At 33.1% G+C, this 22,360-nt stretch overlaps 1 protein-coding gene across 1 annotated transcript in view; it reads right to left on the reverse strand.

The window, feature by feature from the left end:
- EXOC6B (exocyst complex component 6B) overlaps nt 1–22,360 on the reverse strand; it is a 544,417-nt gene that overhangs the window by 229,074 nt on the left and 292,983 nt on the right. The window contains exons 10-16 of the mRNA XM_045549850.1: nt 21,666–21,712; nt 20,222–20,342; nt 12,590–12,661; nt 11,796–11,893; nt 10,106–10,211; nt 9,137–9,246; nt 4,773–4,884 (exon numbers count right to left, since the gene is read on the reverse strand). Of these exons, the coding sequence (XP_045405806.1) occupies nt 4,773–4,884; nt 9,137–9,246; nt 10,106–10,211; nt 11,796–11,893; nt 12,590–12,661; nt 20,222–20,342; nt 21,666–21,712 (666 nt within the window). The remainder of the gene's footprint in view (nt 1–4,772; nt 4,885–9,136; nt 9,247–10,105; nt 10,212–11,795; nt 11,894–12,589; nt 12,662–20,221; nt 20,343–21,665; nt 21,713–22,360) is intronic.

Raw genomic sequence — 22,360 nt, forward strand, 5'->3', positions numbered from 1 at the left:
TGCTAGGATTACTGGCATAAGCCACTTCACCTGGCCCAAGAATTTTTCAAAAATCTAATTTTAAAGCTTATTTGAAATCTTATTTTAAAAGAAAACATTTCCAAACTTATCTCAAATTTTATTTCAAACTACTTACTGATTGGCCTTAAGCAAAATTATTCACTATCTTTCATCTGAAAATTGGGATAATAATACTAATGTTATACCAAAGAAATCATAAATATATTACAAATAGCTAAATATAAATACTAATACAAATAATAAAGTATATACTCAATGCCTGAGAACTAGTTTTGGTATGAACTAATTTATTATAGCTTCCAGCTAAATATGGTTTAAGGAAATACGCAATCATGCTGGCTAGTCTCACTTTAATTCAAATCAACTAGTAAAGAATGGGCATTAAATGCTACCAAATAATCACATTATCTAGCACAAATCAATTTTCTTTCCCATGCCCTCAGAGGACTACATCACATCTTTCTCCTTCAACTCCCACACTTGCTGTCCCATCCCCGCTTTCAGCTAAAGACCTTGCTTTCACTGGGAAAATTGAGCCTTTGGAGCCTGCCACCATAACATATTCCAACCACTACATTTGCATCCATATACTCTGATTCTTATCTCTTACCAGAGGCAAACTTGACGCTACCCAACACCAGTGGCTTTAATTGTGTATTAGATCCCAAACTCTCTATGCAATAACAGTACTCCAGAGATTTTGCACTTTCTAGGAGAAAGTGCATCAGTTTTTTTGCTCTCCACTGTATCATTTCCATCCTAAATAACATGCTGTTATTTCTCCCATTAAAAAATAAAACTAAAAACCTTGTCTTAACCCACTTCCCCTGCCAGTTACCACCCCATTTCCTTCCTTTTCTTTGTAACAAAATTCTCCAGAAAAGCTGTCTTATATTTTCTATCTCCAATTCCTCTCTTCCCATTCTTTAATTTTTTTTATTTATATAAACTCTTGATTTTAGGATATTTTTATATTTATATTGATAAAAAGTTGCTAAGAGTTCCCATATACTCATCCAGCTTCTCCTACTGTTAACATCTCATGTTACTATGGTATACAGTATATACATATGGTACATGGTACCATAACTTGCCACAACTAAGGAACCAACAATGGCACATTACTAACTGAACGTCACACTTTATTTATATTTCACTAGTTTTCCCCTAATGTTCTTTATCTACTTCAGGACCCCATCCAAGATACCATATTACATTTACTCATCATATCTCCTCAGCCTCCTCTGGTCTGTGACAGTTTCTCAGACTCTCCTTTTTGATGACACTAACAGTGTTAAGGAGTACTGGTCAGGTATGTTATAGAATGTCTTTCAATTTGTGTTTGGTTAATGTTTTTCTCATGGTTAGACTGAAGTTGTGAGTTTTGGGAGGGAGACCACAGAGGCAAATTGCTCTCTCATCAAATCACATCAAAGGTATACGCTACCAACATAATTTGTCACTGATAATGTTTAACATTGATCATTTGACGGAACTAGCATTTGTCAGGTTTCCTCACTGCAAAGTTACTTTTTCCCTCCTTCCACACTCTACTTTTTGGAACCAAGTCACTAAGCTTACACTCATCTTCAGAGAAGGTAGTATCTATCTATATAAATTATTTGAAATTCTTCTCTACAGGACCCATTCTCTTTCAAACCTACTCCATCAGAAGTTTCCCACCACCATTTTGTTAAGTATGAAATGTCTGATTTCCTTAAGTACTAAGTTTGACAGTTAATATCTCTGAGATTTCACTTTGACATTTCTTGTTTTATTTTTATTGTGAAGATACATCCTCAGTCTTTCAAATGCACTTTTTGGCTTGTGATTACCTTTCTTTTTTTTTTTAACAGCAATTTTTGTGAAACCATGTTTAAGTCAAAAATTCATGTTATTTTCGAATATGAGTTCCACCGTGGAACCAGTGCAGTGTAGACAACTCGAAATATAAACAAAGTGTTTGGAAAGGATGTGGCTAATGAATGCACAGTATGTTGATGGTTTGAGAAGTTCCATTCTTGTGATTTTAATCTTGAAAATGAGCCATGTGACTGACCTGAGACTAAGGTGGATGATGATAAGCCGAAAGCGGTAGTGGAAGCGAATCCATCTCAACCTATGCATGAATTAGCAGCAAGGTTTGATGTTACTATTCCAATAACATTGGACCATTTGAAACAAATCAGCAAGGTAAAGAAGCTGGATAGATGGGTTCCACATGAATTAAACGAGTGTCAAAGAGAAATTGTCTTGAAGCTTGCCTTTCTTTGCTGTCACAACATAAAGGCAAATCATTTCTACACTGTATTGTTACGTGTGATGCAAAATAGACTATTTTCGATAATTGCACGTTTTTGGTACAATGGCTGGATAAAGATGAAGTGCCGAAATGCAGTCCAAAACCAAATATCCATCAAAAAAAGCTAATGGTATCTGCTTGGTGGTTCAGCGCTAATATTATCCACTACAGCTTCATGAAACCTGGTCAATTGATTACAGCAGATGTCCACTGCAACCACTTGGACAAAATGATGAGGATGCTTGTGATTAAGCAGCCAAGATTGGTCAAGAGAGGCTGGCCAACCCTCTTGTGAGATAACACTGGACCACATGTCACACAAACAACACTACTCCAACTACAGAAGCTGCACTTGGAAACTTTCTGTCATCATCTACTGTATTCACCAGGCCTTGACCCAACTGACTACCACTTCTTCCAGGCTTTGGACCACTTCTTGCAAGGAAAAATATTCAATTCTCAACAAGTTGCGGAAAAGACCTTTCACAATTTCATTGCTACTCGCTCTCCAGGCTTCTTCGTTGCTAGCATAAACAGGCTACCATTAAGATGGCAAAACTATGTCAATAATTTAGACACATACTTTGATTAATTGTACTGCATCTTGTTTGAGATAGAATAAACTACATTTTTGATTTGAAATTGGACATTTCATATTTAAATTACATAAATATTAAAAGTACTCTCATCAAGGTCACAACTTACTCCAAGTTGCTAAATCCAATGGTAATTCTTAATCTTCATCTTACCTATCCGCAGTATTTGTCATAGTTGATCACTCCCTCCTTCTTCATATATTTTCTCTATTTGGCTTCCAGGACACTATCCTCTCCTGTTTTTGTTTTTTTTCCTACTTCCCTGGTGGTTCTTTCCGTATTTCCTTTGCTAGTTCCTCTTCTCTCCTGACTTCTTAATATTAGAGTGCCCAAGAGTTTAGTCCTTCATCTTCTTCTCTCCTCTTCTTCCCTCTCCTCCCCTCTCCTCTCCTCTTATAATAAATGAATCTTTTTTACACCCTTAGTGATATTACCCAATTGTGTGGTTATAAGTATTATTTATGTGCTTCCATATTTTTATCTCCAGGCCAAACCTCTCTCCCAAACTCTAAATTCCTATGTACAACTGTTTATTCAATATCTCTGCTTGTATGCCTAATAAATACTATAAATTGAATATGTCTAATATTGAATTCCTAATCGTCCCCCACCCCAAATTTAGCTCTAAAGTATTTTCCATCATAGTTCATGGTATATACAGCCTTTTAGTTGCTTAAGTCAAAAAATCTTGGAATTATCTTCAACTTCTCACTTTCTTTCTTCTTCTACAATCAATCATCAGGAAAACATACTGGCTCTACACTTAAAATCTTATCATTGTCCATGGCTACCACTCAGGCTTCTATCAAATCTCACTGGATTATTGTCATAACCCCCTAACTGGTCTCCCTGTTTCCACCCTACAGTTTATTCTCAATACCATGGTCAATGTGATCCTTTCAAAATATAGGTCACCATAATCTTTGACAGTGTACATTTGAAAACGTTAATTTTTCCTAGAGCAACTGACTTTCAAACTATGCCACCTCTATAGGTAAAACAAATGGCCAACAGCCTTTCCCTTTCCCTGTGAAAAAAAATTCTTCTAAGTTTGCTCTTTTGGCACTATAACTTCCAGTGAATGACAGGTTGATTGCTATTAGGCAGCCCTGGATTTCCAAGACAAAAAAAAACTTTACTTCTTTCTAAATTTTAAGAATACACATCAATGGGTCAAATCTTCAGTTTGCTAAGATACTATTCTCAACATATGTACAATGTCCTTCCTCTCTTTATGAGCGTGCATAAACTTCCTCAGAAATATGAAGATTGCCTTTCTCACGTTTCCTCAATCCCAAATCCCTAGTCCTTTTGTCAAACTGATTAGATGCTGATAAAGAGTAATTTAGCATCCATACACATAAGATATCTCAAAAACAAAAGCTGAGTCTGACACCAATCAAGAACTATGAGTGCCAGTATCCCTGGCATCAATAATTAATGCAGGCAAAATGTGGTTTCATATTCTATGTTGTATATAAACATTTATTTGGATATATCCATTTATTTGGATAGGAACCTGCTTTGACTATATTCTCCAATGAAAATGTTTTTTATACAATCAGTGGTAAGTAATACAAATTCCAACAACTTCAGAAAGGAAAACCACTTAAGCTGGTGAAAACAATGAAAGAAGTGGGAGGAAAGTGACTTTTTAAAAAAAATAATAGATTTTTTCCAAGGTGACCAAAGAAAAGAACAGATTTCATTTTGTACTTTTACCATTAGGAGCCTATCAAGAAAAGCATGATAGAACATGTAGAAAGTTATAATTAATTCACACATAAGGCCTACAACTTAGGATATATCTGTTCACATATTGGCTTGGCTGCCTTCATTAAGAGGAGCTTTACCTCAGTAAGTCCAATATTCTTCCTTTTAATGACATTCTGTAGAGAGTTGCTCAGAGTCCTGGTTAACAACAGGTTTGTTGACTTACGAATCATGTCATCAACTTCAGTCGAGCTAAAAAAGAAGTGTTAAGAATCACTCATCATAGGTAGCAGAATTATTCTGGTAAACCATCAGGGTGCCAATGGTACTTATAGGAATAACAACAAAATAATAATAGCAGCAGCAGCAGCAGCAGCAGCAGAAAATAGTATTTATTGTGTGCCACAAAAAGTAACAAATTCTCTCAGTTTTTGTTTGCTGGAAAAAAACTATGTTGCCTTCATTTTTGAAAATTATTTTGCTGTCTATAAAATTCTGGCTTGATTTCTTTTTTCTTTGAGTACTTCAAGGATTTTACTCCATTATCTCTGGTTTATATAAATTCAGAGAAGAAGTCTACTGTAAATCTTATCATTATGTCTGCATGTAATGTTTGTTTTTATGAATGCCTTCTAAACATTCTCTTTATCTTTCATTTTCACCAATTTGAATATGATGTCTTTAAGTACTTTTGTTTGTGTAATTCACCGTGATACTTGAGAAAAGAAAAATTAAAAAAAAAAAATTTTTCATTTGTTTGTTGTTGCTACTATTGTTTATCTGAATTGGGTTCTAAAAATCTTGAATTTCTTATTTGATATCTTTCATTATTTTAGGAATACTCTCAGACATTATCTCTTAAAATATTCGTTCTTCCTTGTTTTCTTGGTCTTCTCCTTCTTAAATCTACTGTTCACAACTGCAGCCACAGATCTTGGGCACTTTGCTCTATTTCTTTTACCTTTTTTTCTCTTTCTGTGTCAGTTTGGGTAACTTCTATTGACCTATCTTCAAGTTCACTAATTCTTTCCCTCAGCTACATCAATTCTACTAGTGAGCCCCTCAAAGGAACTGTTCATTTCTAAAACTGTTTCTTATTTCAAGCATTTCTATTTGACTCTTTCCTATAATTTCCATCTGTCTGCTAAAACTTCCTATATTTTCAAGCACGTGGTATTTCAAAGTCCCTAAGTGATAGTTCTAACCATCTGGTCATCTCTGAGTCTGGTTCTGTTAATATCATTGTTGCCTGACAATGAGTTATTTTTAATCGCTTTTTTGCATGTCTCATATTTTTGACTAAAGGTTGGACATCTTATATAAAACAATAGAGGCTGAGGTAAACAATATTTGTGCTTGGAAATCACCAAACCTCTCCTTGTACTGGGCCATTCATGTGGGAGATGAATCAATATAAGCAGGAGTTGAGCTGGGTTTGGGTTTTGTTTTTGCTATGGTTACCCTCAATGCCTCATAGATTTCAAATTCCTCTAATGATAGAATGAGTCTAATATGGTACTAGAATCCCAGAGGGTTTTTCAGAATGTTTCTGTACCATCCACAGCTCTCAGTTATACCTGTATGCCTCCAACACAGAAGGGATCTCTCTTTCTCCATTCTTGGCCATCATCCAGCGGTAGAATGCTGCCACTTGTCACTCAGTTTTTGCTAAGCTGTTAGTGGGAATCAAGGTTTTTTCTCTTTGGTCCTGGCCATCCTCAGTCTTAGGTATCCCTGTGTGCCTGGTGCTCAGGGTTGGAGCTTGAGCAACATCCCTGCTCCTCCTTCCAGTGATGGCCAAACTCTGCTTTGTATCCATAGTGGGTCTAGTACAGGAGTTTTCTGCCCTTCTCCCAGTGGTAGAAGACCTCTAATAGTTTTGGTATAAGATCCCAGATACACGATTATTTCCTGCCCTTCTTCTCCCAGGGTAGAAAGTTTCTTTTTCTTCAATCCTTCCTGCAGTAAAATGGTTCTTTTTCTCTGCTCTGCATAGAGGCAGAGTTTTCTGCCATTTCCCCAGTGCCACAAAGTTTTTGTTCTGTATGAGTGAAGGGTTCAAACAGGGGTGAAGTAGAACTTCATGCCTTTCCCATGGCAGTGGCTGATCCCTTTCTCCAATGCCTGTGACATCATCTGTGGATCTCTCTGATCTCCCACCCAGCATTCAAACTTTCTCTTGCACACCCAGTGAAGGTCAATGGAAAAGCTCATATGAGTGAGTGTAATTTTCCCCTGGGTCTGGGACTCCCAACTAGGGAATTCTATATAGTCATGCTCGTTCACACAAAGCTGTTAGCAATTCATTAAGACTTTAGTTGATTCTCCCTTTCTTAATTCTATGGTGTTTCTCCCTTCTTCTGCCACGAGTGGGGGAGTCTGTGCATCCTGCCTCTCCTTGGAGGAACCAGTCCCATCCTGGGTGTCAGCCTACATAGTTGCCTTGTAATTTTGGCTCTCTGATGGGTTCCAGAAAAGATTTAATTTTGTAGCTTATCTGTTTTCTTTTCCTCGTTATTAGAGAGGAAGCAACACTCTATGCTATAGACAGAAACAGAAGTATCTCACAGTAATTTGTTTAAAAAAAAGTGCCATGTGTATGCATGTATTCACATGGAAGAAAGATTAGAAGAAAAAAAATCTCCATATATAAAGTGTTATTACTGTGTGGTAGAGTTTTGGGTCTTTTAAATCTTTCTTCTTTGTGCTATTCTATATAGTCTAAATTCTTTACAAAGACCTAATTTTATAATGTAAAAAAAACTCTCTCTCTCTGTGTATATACATATATATGTGTGTGTGTATATATATATATATATATATATATTCTGGTTTTTTAAGGTCCAGTACAAATGATAGAGCATTATTTTACCATATGAATGCCATTTATTTGTTATTTTTAAAAATATTTGTTTCAAAAGGAAAGAGTTTTGTGTCTTCAGAATTCATGTCATTACATATTTTTTCAATATTTATAAAGAGAAAATTCTTATAGGAAAGAAATGAAAGTTTGATTTAAGAACGTAATTATCCTTAAAGCTACATAAAAATCTCAGTCCAGTAATTTCTCTTTTGAGAGCCTTGTGTTTAAGAGAACTAATTGTTTTTATATGTATTGTTTCATATCCAATATTAACCCCCACCGTAAGACAGCTATGATTGACAAAGTGATCTCTGTCACTCCAGGTTATAATGTAAATGTACTCCAGGATATAAGATAAATGGCAACCAATGAGTAAAATGCAGCTGTAAAACCTCCTTGAGTTGAATATTTAATTTGTTAACATGAAACATGTCAAAGGGAGTTTTCAGGCAAAAACTTAATATATCCAGGCAAGAAAAGGGCATCTAACATTATTCCTTTTCTATGTTACCTTTCCTCCAAAAGAAGATAGAAAAAGTCATTTTGTAATGAACTTATAATAATTTATCTACAGTAACATACCTAAGAATGCTCAGAGACCATTCTCTGATATGTGGTCATTTGATCAGTGGGATGGGGACAAAAAGGGAGGGAGATGGAAACCCTGCATGGGGGGAGTTTTGGTTTGTAACTTCCAAAGATAATCTCATTTTCAAGAGAACATTTCTATGAAACCAATCTCATTTTTAGAGAAAAGGACAGATTAATTATACAAACTGTATGTTTCATTTTTTTCCTTAGTAATAATAGCTATCAAAGAAGTGACTCAAACTATTTTCTAATTATGTTTATTTTCAAGGTAGCCTGGCATACCACATTTTCCATTCATTCACACATTCACTCATTTTTTTAAAAAATTTACTGAGCTGGGTACAGGGGATATTGTGTTGAACAAAAGACAAAATGTCCTATCCTACTAAAAGCCTTTTCTAACATCCTCAATTTGTGTTTGGCTTGGCTCCTATGTTGCTGCTGTATACATCAGTACTTATCACTAATTGTGTAGTTCCTCAATTAGACTAGGTACTCCTAGAAGACAGGGATCATATTGTCAGCATCTAAATGTCTTAATGTCTTCAGTACCAAGCAGCATCTGACAAATAATAGATTAGCTATAGTATATAATGAATAAACCAATAAATGAATAAAGAAACAAAGCAGCCTACAGTCTAGTCATACAGAAGCATATACACACATGTAGAGCAATAATGTTTCCAAACAATTGTATCTGCTACTCCTCTTCTGGCCTTAAAATTTCATCAAGTAGAATATTAAAATTAGTATGTCAAACTACAATTTCCTAGTGAATTCTCTTTAATAGAAAGGATTAAAGTGCAAATCTTACTGTAAAGAAAATAGCAGAGAATAGGATGGACAATATGAATTTTTAAGATTATTCAAAAGTTACCAACTTTCCCTTATATTATGACTACATAAATATAGCAGTGCCATCCAGGGAAGAGCTAATATTAAGACTGTCAAAATCAAAGCTGAAGGGAATATCAAAAGTTTTTCAGAATATTTATGTATATAGAGTCACAATCTTAGCATTGGTTGCATTTCCACTATTTCATATTATACCTTAGATGAAGATCTTCTGAAAACTTCAGACAGGCGTAGATAAATTCTTTAATTTGGTTGTAAACTTTTGGCACAAATTCAGAGAAAGGAAACTTTTTGGGAAATGGTTGCTGTAAATGCAAGAATTAATGAAATCAAGTCACAAAACAACAAATACTGAAAATATTTATAAATTATTTAAATTGCAAAAAGAACATTCTCCACACTGTGAACTATCTACTTAACAACCTCAAATTTAAGAAAATGTCCCTAAAAGTTTTCTAATACTAAAAAGAGTAAGATATACATTTAAATAAAACAATAACCCAAATGTCCTTCATCATGTAAAAGGATAAAAAAATTGTAGTATACACTCAGCTATAAAAAGGAATGAACTATTGACACATGCACCAACTTAGATGAATCTCAAAAGCATTTTGCTGAGTCAAAGAAGTCAGTCTCAAGGTTACATACTGTATGGTTCCATTTATATGTCATTCTGAAAAAGGTTAAAGTAGATAGAGAACAGATTGGTGGTCTCTAGGGGCTGGGGTTAGGAGAGGGGTTGATTAAAAAGGGGCAGCATGAGGGTATGACAGAACTGTTCTGTATCATTACTGTGGTAGTAGATACATGACTCAATACATTGTCAAAACCAGCAGAATTATATACCACAAAGAGTAAATTTTACGGTATGTTTTGGGAGAAAATGTCTTAAGAGTGTAATAAAAGCAAGTATTTCAAAGTGTAAACCAAATTGGAATATCCCCAGTAATCCTCTAAACATTTCAGAGGTAATGGGGACCTAAAGCCATCTACTGATTTCCTAATCAGGAAATTCTGTTCCTCTAAGCCCCAGAAAGAGTCCTCTGAAGGTGTTTTAGAGTGCTAACCCACTGAATTGAAGGTAATGCTTTCAATGAAATTGATCCAATGAAAGCTTTTAGAGGATACCAAAACCAAAGAAGTTTATTTTAAAGCACTCCTTACCTTTTCCAGCTCTGTATCTTGGAATGGGAATTGTCCTACCACCTTTTTATACATCTCTTCACTTGTTACTGGTATGGGACTGTAGTTGTCAGAATCAAGTATGTTTCTATAAATAAAATGGAAGAAAGGAAGGAAGGCAGTGAGTGGTGGTTAATTAAAATAATTTTCTGATGAACTCCAATAATTGTATATATACCGCAACCCAAAATGAATGTTTCCCAGACCTTAAATCCACAACACAGCTATTTGGTTTTGGGTAAGGCTGTCTTTTAAAAAAGACAGGAAGAAACCTACACTCTGAAACAAATGGAATATAATTATAAATATGAACTCCTAATATTTGAAATTTACAAATGAGACAAAAAAATGTTAAAGCAAGTGAGAAGTAACAGTAACCCTGTACTAGACCTTCCATCTAACTTTCAAAATTGGCAAATGATGGGGAGGGGAGGCAGGATGAAGGGAAACAAAAATAATATAAGTTGTATTTATTACCACTGAACCATACACTTAAAAATGATAAAGATGGTAAATTATTTATTTTACCTCAGTAAAATAAATTTTTAAAAAATGGGCAAATAGGAAAAATAACTTCAATAATAAATCTAAACTATATTCATTTATATCATCTGCTGCTCTATGTTAATCATGATTTTTTTCATCTGTAGTTCTCCCTCCTTAACTAGATTGGGTATTCTCTAAAAGCGGGGACTACACAACCAAAATTAAAACAGAGACTCACTGAAGGCGTCAGATCCAAAGCATCTACATCTATGGATATACCATGTTATTAATTTTCAAACTTCCTGTAGAGATAACCCTTCCCTAAAGATCATTATAACATTAGATAAATCTGGGTTTTAGGAACATTAATATTTATATTAATATACAGATGAATTGATAATGGAGGGTATGTTCATAAACTGTGAAGAGTAAAGTTAAAAGAACGTAATATCGTAAATCTACAAGAACTTGAAAACAGGATAAGCTGATGGTGGAATGGGTCTTGCAATCGGCAGGAAAATCACTTAAAGTAAAGGAATAAAGGTTTAAAAAAGAGAAGAATTTAAAATGAGTTGACATGGAGTATGTACCAAGAAAACAGTTCAAGGAGACATTTTTGAACGGAGATGTAACAGAATAACTCTCTTATTGCATGTATATTGCAAGAACTACTTAAATAATGGGCTTCAAACACTGGACTGTAATAGGCCCCTTCTCTGTGTGTAGAGAAGGAAGATAATGAGGAATAACATGAGTGAGTCCTCAAAAAAGGCTTCCCAAAAGCCCAAATTATTTGTAAGGGCTCAAATGCCACTTACTATTAATGAGTTGTAAACTAGGCATGAACCTCCAAGAGAAAATCAAAAAAGCAAATAAGAAGATGCAAGATGATCTGGATGGTATGAACCAAGGAATCTTGACATATAACCAAGGAAACAAAAATGCCAAAATAGGGTTTAGGGACTCCCCAACATAGTAAACACTAATACACAAGGATTGGATATTTCAGGAGCATCATTTTGGACCTTATCACAATTCTCTTGAATTCTGGATCATAACATGGAGTAGCTTGAAAATACAAGCCACATATACTTGTTGTCTACTACATCTGAAAAACCTTGTTCATAAATAAATGTGTGTACAGCAATGCACATGAACATACATATGACTACAGATAATTTCTCACCTGAAAATACCTGCCCACTTCTTTAGCAGAGTTTCACTATACTGGTCTCTGATTTCTAGTAGCATGTCAAAAAGCTGGTTTACAGGAAAACCATACACCTGGAACAAAATAAGAAAATAGCTTCATTTTCTAAGGTGATTTTTTTAAGCAACATAAGAGAGATTAGGCACTGACAGACATTTTGTTCTTTGGATAGTAATTTAAATGAAACCAACATGGTAGAATCTTTCATTCACACCTCATACCTGGTGTTTATCTCTCAAGGATTAAAAGATACATAGCAAAATACCTAAGCCAGTCAGTACACTGGGTGTATCATCAGGTAAGCCCTCCCTACAAATTCTCCGATAATTCTTACTACTTATAGCAGCCTTCAAAGAAGAGAGAAAAAGTGAAAATGCTACCAATCTCACCCACTTCTAATGTTATTTTACTAGATATAATATGTGGTTCAAATCAACCATCATTATTTGAGATAGTAGGTAAAGAAACTACAAAATCACCCAGGCACCATATCTGAATTAAGAACATTTTAAAAATTAGTAAGTGCAGTAAGTGGTTCAATTGATTTGACTTGAAAGAAAAAAGGGAGTAAGAACTATTTATGAAAACATAAAGGGTCAGGGGAAGCCCAGGAAATGCTATAAAGAGATAAAAAAAAATCTAGATGTAGGAAAAGAATAAACACAACTAAAAACTGAAAGATACTTATCCAAGTTTAAGTAGACAATAAAACAATTTAGAGCTAATGAAATACTGATCTAGATGAGTATATTTAAACAGAAGTAACATACCTGAAGTGTGTCAGCAAAAAGTACAATGAGGTTCTTCAAATCTAACACAAGGTTTGGATCAGAGCAGTAAGACTAAAAAAAATAAAAGACAAAGTGAGTAAAACATCCTAATTATTAAAAATATAATTTAATTGTTTAATGCTTAACCTGCTAAAGTCTCCCTACGAAAAATCCAACACTTTTCTGGAATAAGGTAGCATCAGATTTGGCCAGGGAAGAGCTGAATTGAGAGAGTTTAGTAGCCATATTATGTATTTTTAACACTTCGAATTTAAAAACATACTTCTAAATAACTGTTTGGTTAAAAAAGAAAACAACTGATACTACAGACTATTTTTAAATGAACAATAAAATACTACATGACAAAACCTATGGTAAGAAGCTAAAGCCACTTTCAAAATAAATTGATTTATTTTATGCAAACATTAGAAAACACAAAAGATTGAAAATAAACTAAGCACTGAACTAATGAAACTAGGGGAAAAAGCCAAATAAACCATAAGTAAGTGTAAGAATAAAACCAATGAAAATTAAAAGCAGAAATTAATGACATAAAAAAGATATGAAAGATTTGATTAATTAAACCAAAAGCCCAAGTTAAAAATAAAATCAGTAAAATAGACAAATCTTAGGCAAATATGATTAAACAATAAAGAGAAAATAATGTGAAACAATATAAGAAATCCAAAAAGGAAAATAAAAATTACCAATAAAATCCATGTATAACCTCATATCAATAAATATGAAAACAATTGACATGGAAGATAGTTTCTGTGGGCAAGATACAAAAGTCTATGTCATCATTTTAAAAGTTCATTTATTTTGATGTATATGTCACTACTGTAAAAGTTCACTGATTTTGATATTTAAATTTTTTCAATTATAATTTTTGTTACTTGCTCTTTACTTGATCTCTCAATTTCTGAAAGTTGAATTCTCCCATACAGATGTCACTTGTACTAACAGTTTTTGTTTTATACACATTGATGCTTCCTTGTCCCTTGTAAAAGGGCTATTGTCTTTCCAGTGGGTTAAAACTAATATTGATACAAAATATCCTTCTTTTTTCCCATTTGAAGTTTTTCAACTTCAACTCTATTTGCCTTGTAGAATACTGTCATTTCTGCTTTTCTTTCTTTATTTTCAATCTGTCTAAGTAATCTTAATTTATTAATATCTCCTAGTAACCATACTATAAAATTTTCTAAGACTTTGACATTTCCTGGGATTACCGACATATGTGGATGTATTCAATCCATTTTATTTTAAGTTCACTATTTATCATCATTTCTTTTTTATTTCCTTTAGTGTTTTTCATTGATTCATTTCTTTTTGATTACCTCACAGTGATTAATAAATTATATTCTTTTTACCCATTGTTTACTTGAAATAATCTATAGTCTTTATTAAAAAGTCTCTTGAACATGATGTCTCACCTTTTGTAGGAATTATTAATAGCATTAAACCTTACAAATAATCAGTTATTTAAATTTATCTATAAATTTTATCATTTTTTGCATATATTTAATTCTATCCCATCACATATTTTGGATTTCTTTTTCACTTTTTGGACAAGACTAGTAAGAATCTTTTAAAGATAGGATTGGTAAAGAGTAAAATTTGAATCTTTACATGTATGAAAATGCCTTTCATTTTGCCCTCAAGCTAAAATATAAAATTTCAGGTATGAAAAAATTGTCTTCTTTCATCTGCCCTGCTTGACACTGAATGCATTCTTTCCACTTTAAGAAGCTGGCCTGTTTCACTGCAGGGAAATCTTTCTTGTATTTTATTATTACAGTCCCCTCTCTTGTCACTGTCCCTTCTTTCTAAATCTCTATTAGATACATTCAAATGTCTACATCAATTATCCATGTTTCTTAACTTTCTTTTCATGTTTTCCATGCCTTTATGTCTCTGCTCTATATTGTGGGGTATGCATTTGACTTTATCTTCTTGATCACAGAATGATATGCAGTCTTATCCATTTAATCTTCAAATTGAATTTCTCTATTCTGATAATCATAAATTTCCAAGAAACCAATTTTTGTCTTCGATTTACACTCTCCTTTGGCTTGCTTCCATACTTTCCCTCCTTATTACATTTCTTAGCATTATGAATATAGTATACACAAAGAAAAATGAAAACCTTTATGTAAATTTTACCAGTCCAGCAAAACTGAACAGTACCAATGTGCCAGAAGCTCACAGATACTCTAATCACAACTCCATTCCTCCCTACTCAGGGAAACAATATTCTGATCTTTATGATAATCATTTCCATGTCTTTCCTTAGTTTTTTGTTTGTTTGTATTTTTTTAATCAATAGACTTTATTTTTAGAGCAGTTTTGGGTTTGCAGAAAATACAGAGAGTTCCCATATATCCCTTCAGACACACATCCACACAGTTCCCCTAGGTTCACATCTTGCCTTACTATCGTACAATGGTTATAATTGATGAGCCAATATCAACATACTACCATTAACTGAAGTTTATATTAGGCTTTACTTTTTGTGTTGTATATTCTATGGGTTTTAATATATGCATATTGACATGTTCCACCATTACAGTATCATGGAGAACTGTTTTGCTGCCTCCAAAATCGCCTGTGCTCTGCCTATTCATCTCTCTCTCCTCTCACTCAGCCCCTGGCAACCACGGATAGTTTCATTGTCTCCATAGTTTTGTCATTTCCAGAATGTCATGTAATTGGGATCATACGTTACATACCCTTTTCGGATTGGCTTCTTTCATTTAGCAATGTGCATTTAAGGTTCCTCTATGTCTTTTCATAGATTGATAGCTCATTTCTTTTTATCGTTGAATAATATTCCATTATATGAATATACACTACAGTTTGTTTATCCATTCACCCACCAAAGAACATTTGGTTGCTTCCAAATTTTGGCAACTATGAATAAGTTGCTATATACATCTATATGAAGATTTTTGTGTGAACATAAGTTTTCAACTCATTTGGACAAAAACCTAGGCATACACATGCTAGGTTACATGACAAGACTATGTTTAGTTTTGTAAGAAACTGCTAAACTGTCTTCCAAGCTAGCTAAACCATTTTCCATTCCCACGGGCAATGAATGGGAGTTTGTGTTGCTCCACATTCTCTCTAACGTTTGGTGTTGCCAGTGTTTTGGATTTTAGCCATTTCAACAGGTGTGTAGTAGTATCTCATTATTGTTTACATTTGCAATTCCTTGATGACATATAATAATGACAATATTTTTATATGCATATTTGCCTCTTTGGTGAGGTATATGTTCAGATCATTTGTCCATTTTTTAATTGAGTTGTTTGTTTTCTTATGGAGTTTTAAGTTCTTTGGGCTGGGCATGGTGGCTCAAGCTTGTTATCCCAGGACTCTTGGAGGCCAAGGTGGGCAGATTGCTTGAGCCCAGGAGTTTGAGGTTGCAGTGAGCTATGATCATACCATTGCATTCCAGCCTGGGCAACAAGGTGAGACCCTGCCTTAAAAAAAAAAAAAAAAAAGTTCTTTGTATATTTTGGATACCAGGCCTTTATTAGATATGTGATTTGCAAAGATTTCTCTCAGTCTGTGGCTTGTCTTTTTACTCTCTTATTTTCTTTAGTTTATATCCACCTAAATACTCAGCCTTAATATTTTTTTCTCAACATTGGATAAATGGAAATAAGCCATATGTATAACTTTCTATCTTGCTTCTTTCATTCAATATTACATTTGTGAAATTCACCAATGCTATTATATATAGCTATACTTCGGTCATTTTCATGCTGTATAGTATTCCATGTTTGAATTTAACCCAGATTGTCCATTTTACTACCAATAGACATTTAAGTCATTTCTAATTTTGAAAAATTCAATAATGCTGGAATGATATTCTTGCATGTTTATTATGGCATTTTACAGCAAATTTCTCAAGAGAATATAGTTAGCAATAGAAATGTTGATTCATGAGGATCTTCAATTTTCCAAGACAATGCCACACTTTTTCAAAGTGTTTTACTAATTTAAACTCATTCCCTTAGTAGTGTATGAGAGTTCCTATTGCTCCATACCTTTATCAATATTAGTATTGTTAATTCTTGCATAAGGTTACCTCATTTGGTTATAATTTGCATTTCACTGATATTATAATAAGGCTAAAAACCTTTCACATGTTTTCTCAGACAGGTTGATTCCTTCTGTGAAGTACTTTTTTAAGTCTTTAGCCAATATCAACCTATTATTACAAACTTGAGTCCATAGTTCACATTAGGGTTTACTTTTTGTGTTATATATTCTATGGGTTTTAACACATTTGGGGGGTGTGTCTTTATTGTAATGATTTGTAGAAATTCTTCATGTAATTTCTATCAGTTGTTGGCTGGTTATACCTTACAAACATCATTTTTCACTATGTGGCTTATTTTTCCACTAACTTTTGTAAAGTTTATTCTTATGGTTTTAATGTAGTTTAATGTTTAAAGTAGGAATCTTTTCCTTTATGGATAGTGCTTTTTGTACCTTAGTTAAGAACTCTTTTCATATACTAAATCATTAAAATATTCTTTTGTATTATTTATGGTTTTGGCTTTCACATTTTCATATTTATACAACTGAAACTCAATTTTTGATGTATATTTTCCTGCATCGTGATAGCCAATTGTCCCACTACTATTCACTGAAAAGTCTGTCATCTACTCACTGACCTTCCATGCCACCTCATTCATATATACATATCTCAATATATCAAGAATCCATATATGTATGAGACTGTTTGGAGGCCCATTATCTATCCAATGACAATATCAGATTGTCTTAAATTAATATGATTTAAATTGTCTTGATATCTAGCGGAGGAAACCCAAATACCTTGTTCTCAGTCTTGAGTCTCTTACTTGCTCTTGGCTTTTGTACTGGCTTAAAAATGTTGTAATTAGGTCAGAAGGTACCTATCCTCTCAATAATAGAACTATTGAAATTTTGATTGACACTAAATTAAATCTATAGATCAATTTTGAGAAAACATGTCTTTACAATATCTCTTCTAATCAATGAACATTGTATATCTCTTGATTTTCATTAGGTCTTCTTTAATTCATTTTAGTCTCTCAATAACATTTTAGAATTTTCTCCACAGAGGTCTTTAATACCTTTTGTTAGATATATTTCTAACTACCTTTTGTTTATGCTACTATATAAACTTTACCTTTAAAAATTTTTAATTTTTCAAATTTTATCCTCAGTTTATAAAAACACAATTAATTTCATATAATAAATTTGTAACCAGCAAACTTGCTAAACTCATCTATTAACTGTAATAATTTTATCCCCCGCCATTTTATTTCAATGAGAATATAGTTAGGCAATCTGGAAGATACATATGTTAAGTACATCCTTTTGATTAAAAAAAAGTTATAAGTGTGGGTGTGAATGCATGTGTGTGTGTGGGTATAAAACCACTATCAGCACACACCTATTGTCTACCTATTACATACTAAGAAAAATTTTCAATATTTAACATATATAAAACATAAGTTTTATTGGTTGCATAGGATTATATTGCTCCATAATATGAATCATAAAAAAATACTTTCAGTAGAATCGTATAATTTGTTGATCATGTCATTAACAATCATATTAGGAGATCTTTTAATATTGAACTATTTCTGAAATGAACTCTCCTTTTTACTAGGTATATTAACCTTTTAACATATTGCCAAACTTGATTTCTAAGTAGGTTGGATTACGTAAGATCTTTATCTTGTCTTGAAATCAGCATTGAGAATATTGCACATATTGATGCATGAAATATATCCTTCAAAATGTTTCAATTTATACTAATAATTTAATGAGAAAAAGTAAAGAGTAATTTTAAATAGCTACATACAAAGCTAGAAAAATATTTCTGATAAACAACATAACCATTCAGATATAGTGTTTGCTTTTGAGATTTGTTTTGATGTTTGGGTTATTCTTACTTTGTTTTTCTTGCTGGGTAATACTAACACAATAAATAGTGTCATGAAATACAATTAGCATCTGTGGTATCAACCCACTCTCTTTTCGTGGATAAAATGGTTCAGTGAGTAAATCTGTGTGTAATGCTGAGTTGTTTTTTAATAACTCTGTTGAGATATAATTTTCATACCATACAATTCATCCATTTAAAGTATATAATTCAATAGTTTTTAGTTTTTTGTATATTCACATGTATGTGCAACCATTATCATAGTCTATCTTAGAAAACGTTCTTCACTTCAAAAAGAAACCTTGTACCCTTTAGGTGCACACAGAGGAAAGACCAAGTAAGGACACAGTGAGAAGGCAGGCTTCTGTAAGTCAGGAAGAGAGCCCTCACCAGAAACCAACCATGTTGGCACCCTAATACCTGACTGCTAGTCTCTATTTTCTCTAGTGAGAAAATAAATTTGTGTTGTTTAAGGCACCCAGTCTATGATATCTTGTTATAGCAGCCCAAATTGACTAAGACAACAGATTATTACAATAGTGTTACTGGACATGATAAGCCACTTCAAAATAATTAAAGATAGAGTCCAATCTCATACCTTAAGTTAAAATAAATTTTTTATGGTTGTGATTTATATGTAAAAAAAGGGACATAGAAATACTAAAATCAAATACAGATAATTACATATCCTTTGGAATACAGAAGACATAAATCATAAAGTAAAAGATCAATAAAATTAACTATACAAACATTTTAAAACTTTTACAAAGCTGCAGAAAAGAAAAGCAAAGGTAAGAGACATAAAACTAAGGAAAAAGATTTACAACATATATATCAGACTAGAAGTTAACATTCAGGTTAAAGGCTGACATCCATGTTTTATTAATAGGCAATAAAATATAAAAACCTATTAAAATATAAAATAAAGGCAATGTAAATGAACAGGAAATTCAAAGATAAACAAATACTCAAAATGTGAAAAGATTTTCATTATTAGTATTAATGAAAAAAGAGCATATTAAAATAAGATAATTTCTGACAGATTAGGAATGATTTTCTGTTTTTAAATATAACCTTCTGTGGAGTAAAGGCAAATAGGGAAATGGGCATTCTAATAGATGTTACTCAGAGTTCTAAATCATTCACTATGTTGTAGAACAAATTAGCAATATCTAGAGCCTAAGAAATGTAGATACATTAACTCACTAATTTCATTTCTAAGAATTTGTCCTGAGTATAATTAATTGTGCAAAGATATATGTATAAAAATATTCACTGCAATGTTTTTAATAGCTAGAAAAACAAAACGAAAAACCTTTTTTAAAATTCCTAAATATCAAGTAGATCAGTTAAAAAACAATGGCACATTCCTACAATAGAATATTACGTATATTAAAATTAAAACAAATTCATTAGACATTAAATGAAAAACATAGCATGTTCCTATTTGAAATACATATTATATATTGTATATTCTGTATTTATATACTGAAAAAGGGAACTTTAAATTTACATATAAGAAAGCTAAGAATAACCATGCCAGGGATTATGGCTAAAATTTGTTATTAATCATCAAAATTTCTAAATTATAATAAAGACATTTTATAATAAAGTAAAACACTGAATAGTGTACAGATAATCAGCTCTAAGGAATAACTTCTCTTGAGCTTTTTACATACCGAGTGGGTACGGAGTGCTGCGATGGTTTTTGAAAGTGCCATTTCCCATAGTTCATCAATGTAGGCTCTATTTACTAAGCCCTGGGTTGTATGTAAAATATGATCTTCAACCACAAAAAAGCTAAGATTGAGGAAAAAAGAAAGCACAGCTGTCAGAAATTACAGTTTGATTACTATCTCCAGGGTTTGACAAACATTAAGAGCTGCCATCAAATTCAAAGTTAATAGTCATTTTTTTCTTTTGAGAAAGCTGTTTAGTATCATAAATGAAATCAGACTTCTTGGACTAAGAATTATATCCATGATCATGATATCTCCTTAACCACTTTTACAGAGATTGGAGTTAAATTTCTATTAAATGGTAACCATGTTATCCAGCTAAAAGGGGGAAAATGTATAAAGATAATAGATGCTAATCTCACCATATTAAAAAACACCAGGCAACAAATTTTCAAAAAACTAATGGATTTGAAGGATACAATGAGTGCTGAAATACAGATATATTTATAAGAACCCAACCCACAAAATATCAAACTAATTCCCCTTATGTGGACTCTTATCAAAATGTTGAAAGTTATCTTATAAAGGTTTTAAAAAAAAATAAAAGCAAACATATTTTTGAACATTCTTGTTGTGGCTTTTTATTACTATGCATTTAAAATGTACAGTCAGCTATCTTACTTAAATGTTCATATTAATGAAAACAATATTTTATTAGGGAATTTTTATGATAGATTTTAATCCCAACTATTAATTACATTGAAACAATCTAAATCAGGAAACAAACAAGAAAAACTTGATGGAAGAATCTAATTTATTTCCTTTTCTTTTAACAGCAAAAGTCATTGTTTTGCAATTAGAACAAGCTGCCTGTATTTGGGGTGTTTATTTGGGAACTGCAATTCCATAGCACTATGTACACTCTAGATGAGGGGGGCAAACTCTAGCTCATGGGTTAAATCTGGCCCACTGCCTGTTATTATTAAGACTGTTTTACTGGAACACAGCCATGCTCACTTATTTACGTATTGTCTCTAGCTGCTTTCACACAACAATAACAGAGGTAAATAGTTGTGACAGAGACCGTATGGCCTGCTAAGCCTAAAATACTTTACTAGCTGGCCCTTTTAAAAAAAAATTGCCAACTTTCGTTGATTATTTCATTCCATCTTACCAAGAACAGAGAAACAAAACATCATGTATAATAAGATTACGACTCAATGTTTTTCTCCCTTTATTCACAAAAAGTACCCTCCACTAATATAATGTTAAAACAAATAGGATGTTTCTTTTAAATCAATAGAAAATCAAAATTAAATCCTATCTTAAGGATTTAGAAAAAGAAAACAAAAAGAATTTCCCAAGAAAAACCTGATTTATTTTTTCAAGTCTCATAATTCTATGTATTGAAAGTGTACACATTTAAATAAATATATATACCTACCCTACAATTTGATTAAAATACTTCCTGTAGCCATCTAAAGTTTCATGCTACAACAAAGCAAAGAAGAAAAAGTTATTGTTTCTGTTTTGTTACATTAAGATAAAGTTAAAATCAGTTTTACTTAATCCCTTAGATTCTGTTCCCTAGACCTGCGGTCCCCAGCCACCGGACCATGCACCAGTACCTGTCCGTGGATACCTGTCCATGGCCTGTTAGGAACCAGGCCATACAGCAGGAGGTGAGCAGTGGGCAAGCGAGCAAAGCTTCATCTGTACTTACAGCCGCTCCCCGCTGCTCACATGGCCACATAAGCTCTGCCTCCTATTAGATCAGTGGGAGCATTAGATTCTGATAGGAGCAGGAACCCTACTGTCAATCGTGCATGTGAGCGATCTAGGTTGCACATTCCTTATGAGAATCTAATGCCTGATGATCTGAGGTGGAGCTGAGGTGGTAATGCTAGAGCTGGGGAGCAGCTACAAATACAGATTACCATTAGCAGAGAGGTTTGACTGTATAATAAATGTAATGCACCTGAATCATTCCAAACCCATCACCCCCCACACCCTACTGCTCCAGTCCATGCAAAAATTGTCTTCCATGGAAACTGGTCCCCGGTGCCAAAAAGGTTGGGAACTGCTGCCTAGACTATAACGTAAATAGAATAGTACCTACCTAATAGGATTACAATGAAG

The sequence above is a fragment of the Lemur catta genome, chromosome 4 (assembly GCF_020740605.2).
Source record: "Lemur catta isolate mLemCat1 chromosome 4, mLemCat1.pri, whole genome shotgun sequence".
NCBI lineage: Eukaryota > Metazoa > Chordata > Mammalia > Primates > Lemuridae > Lemur > Lemur catta.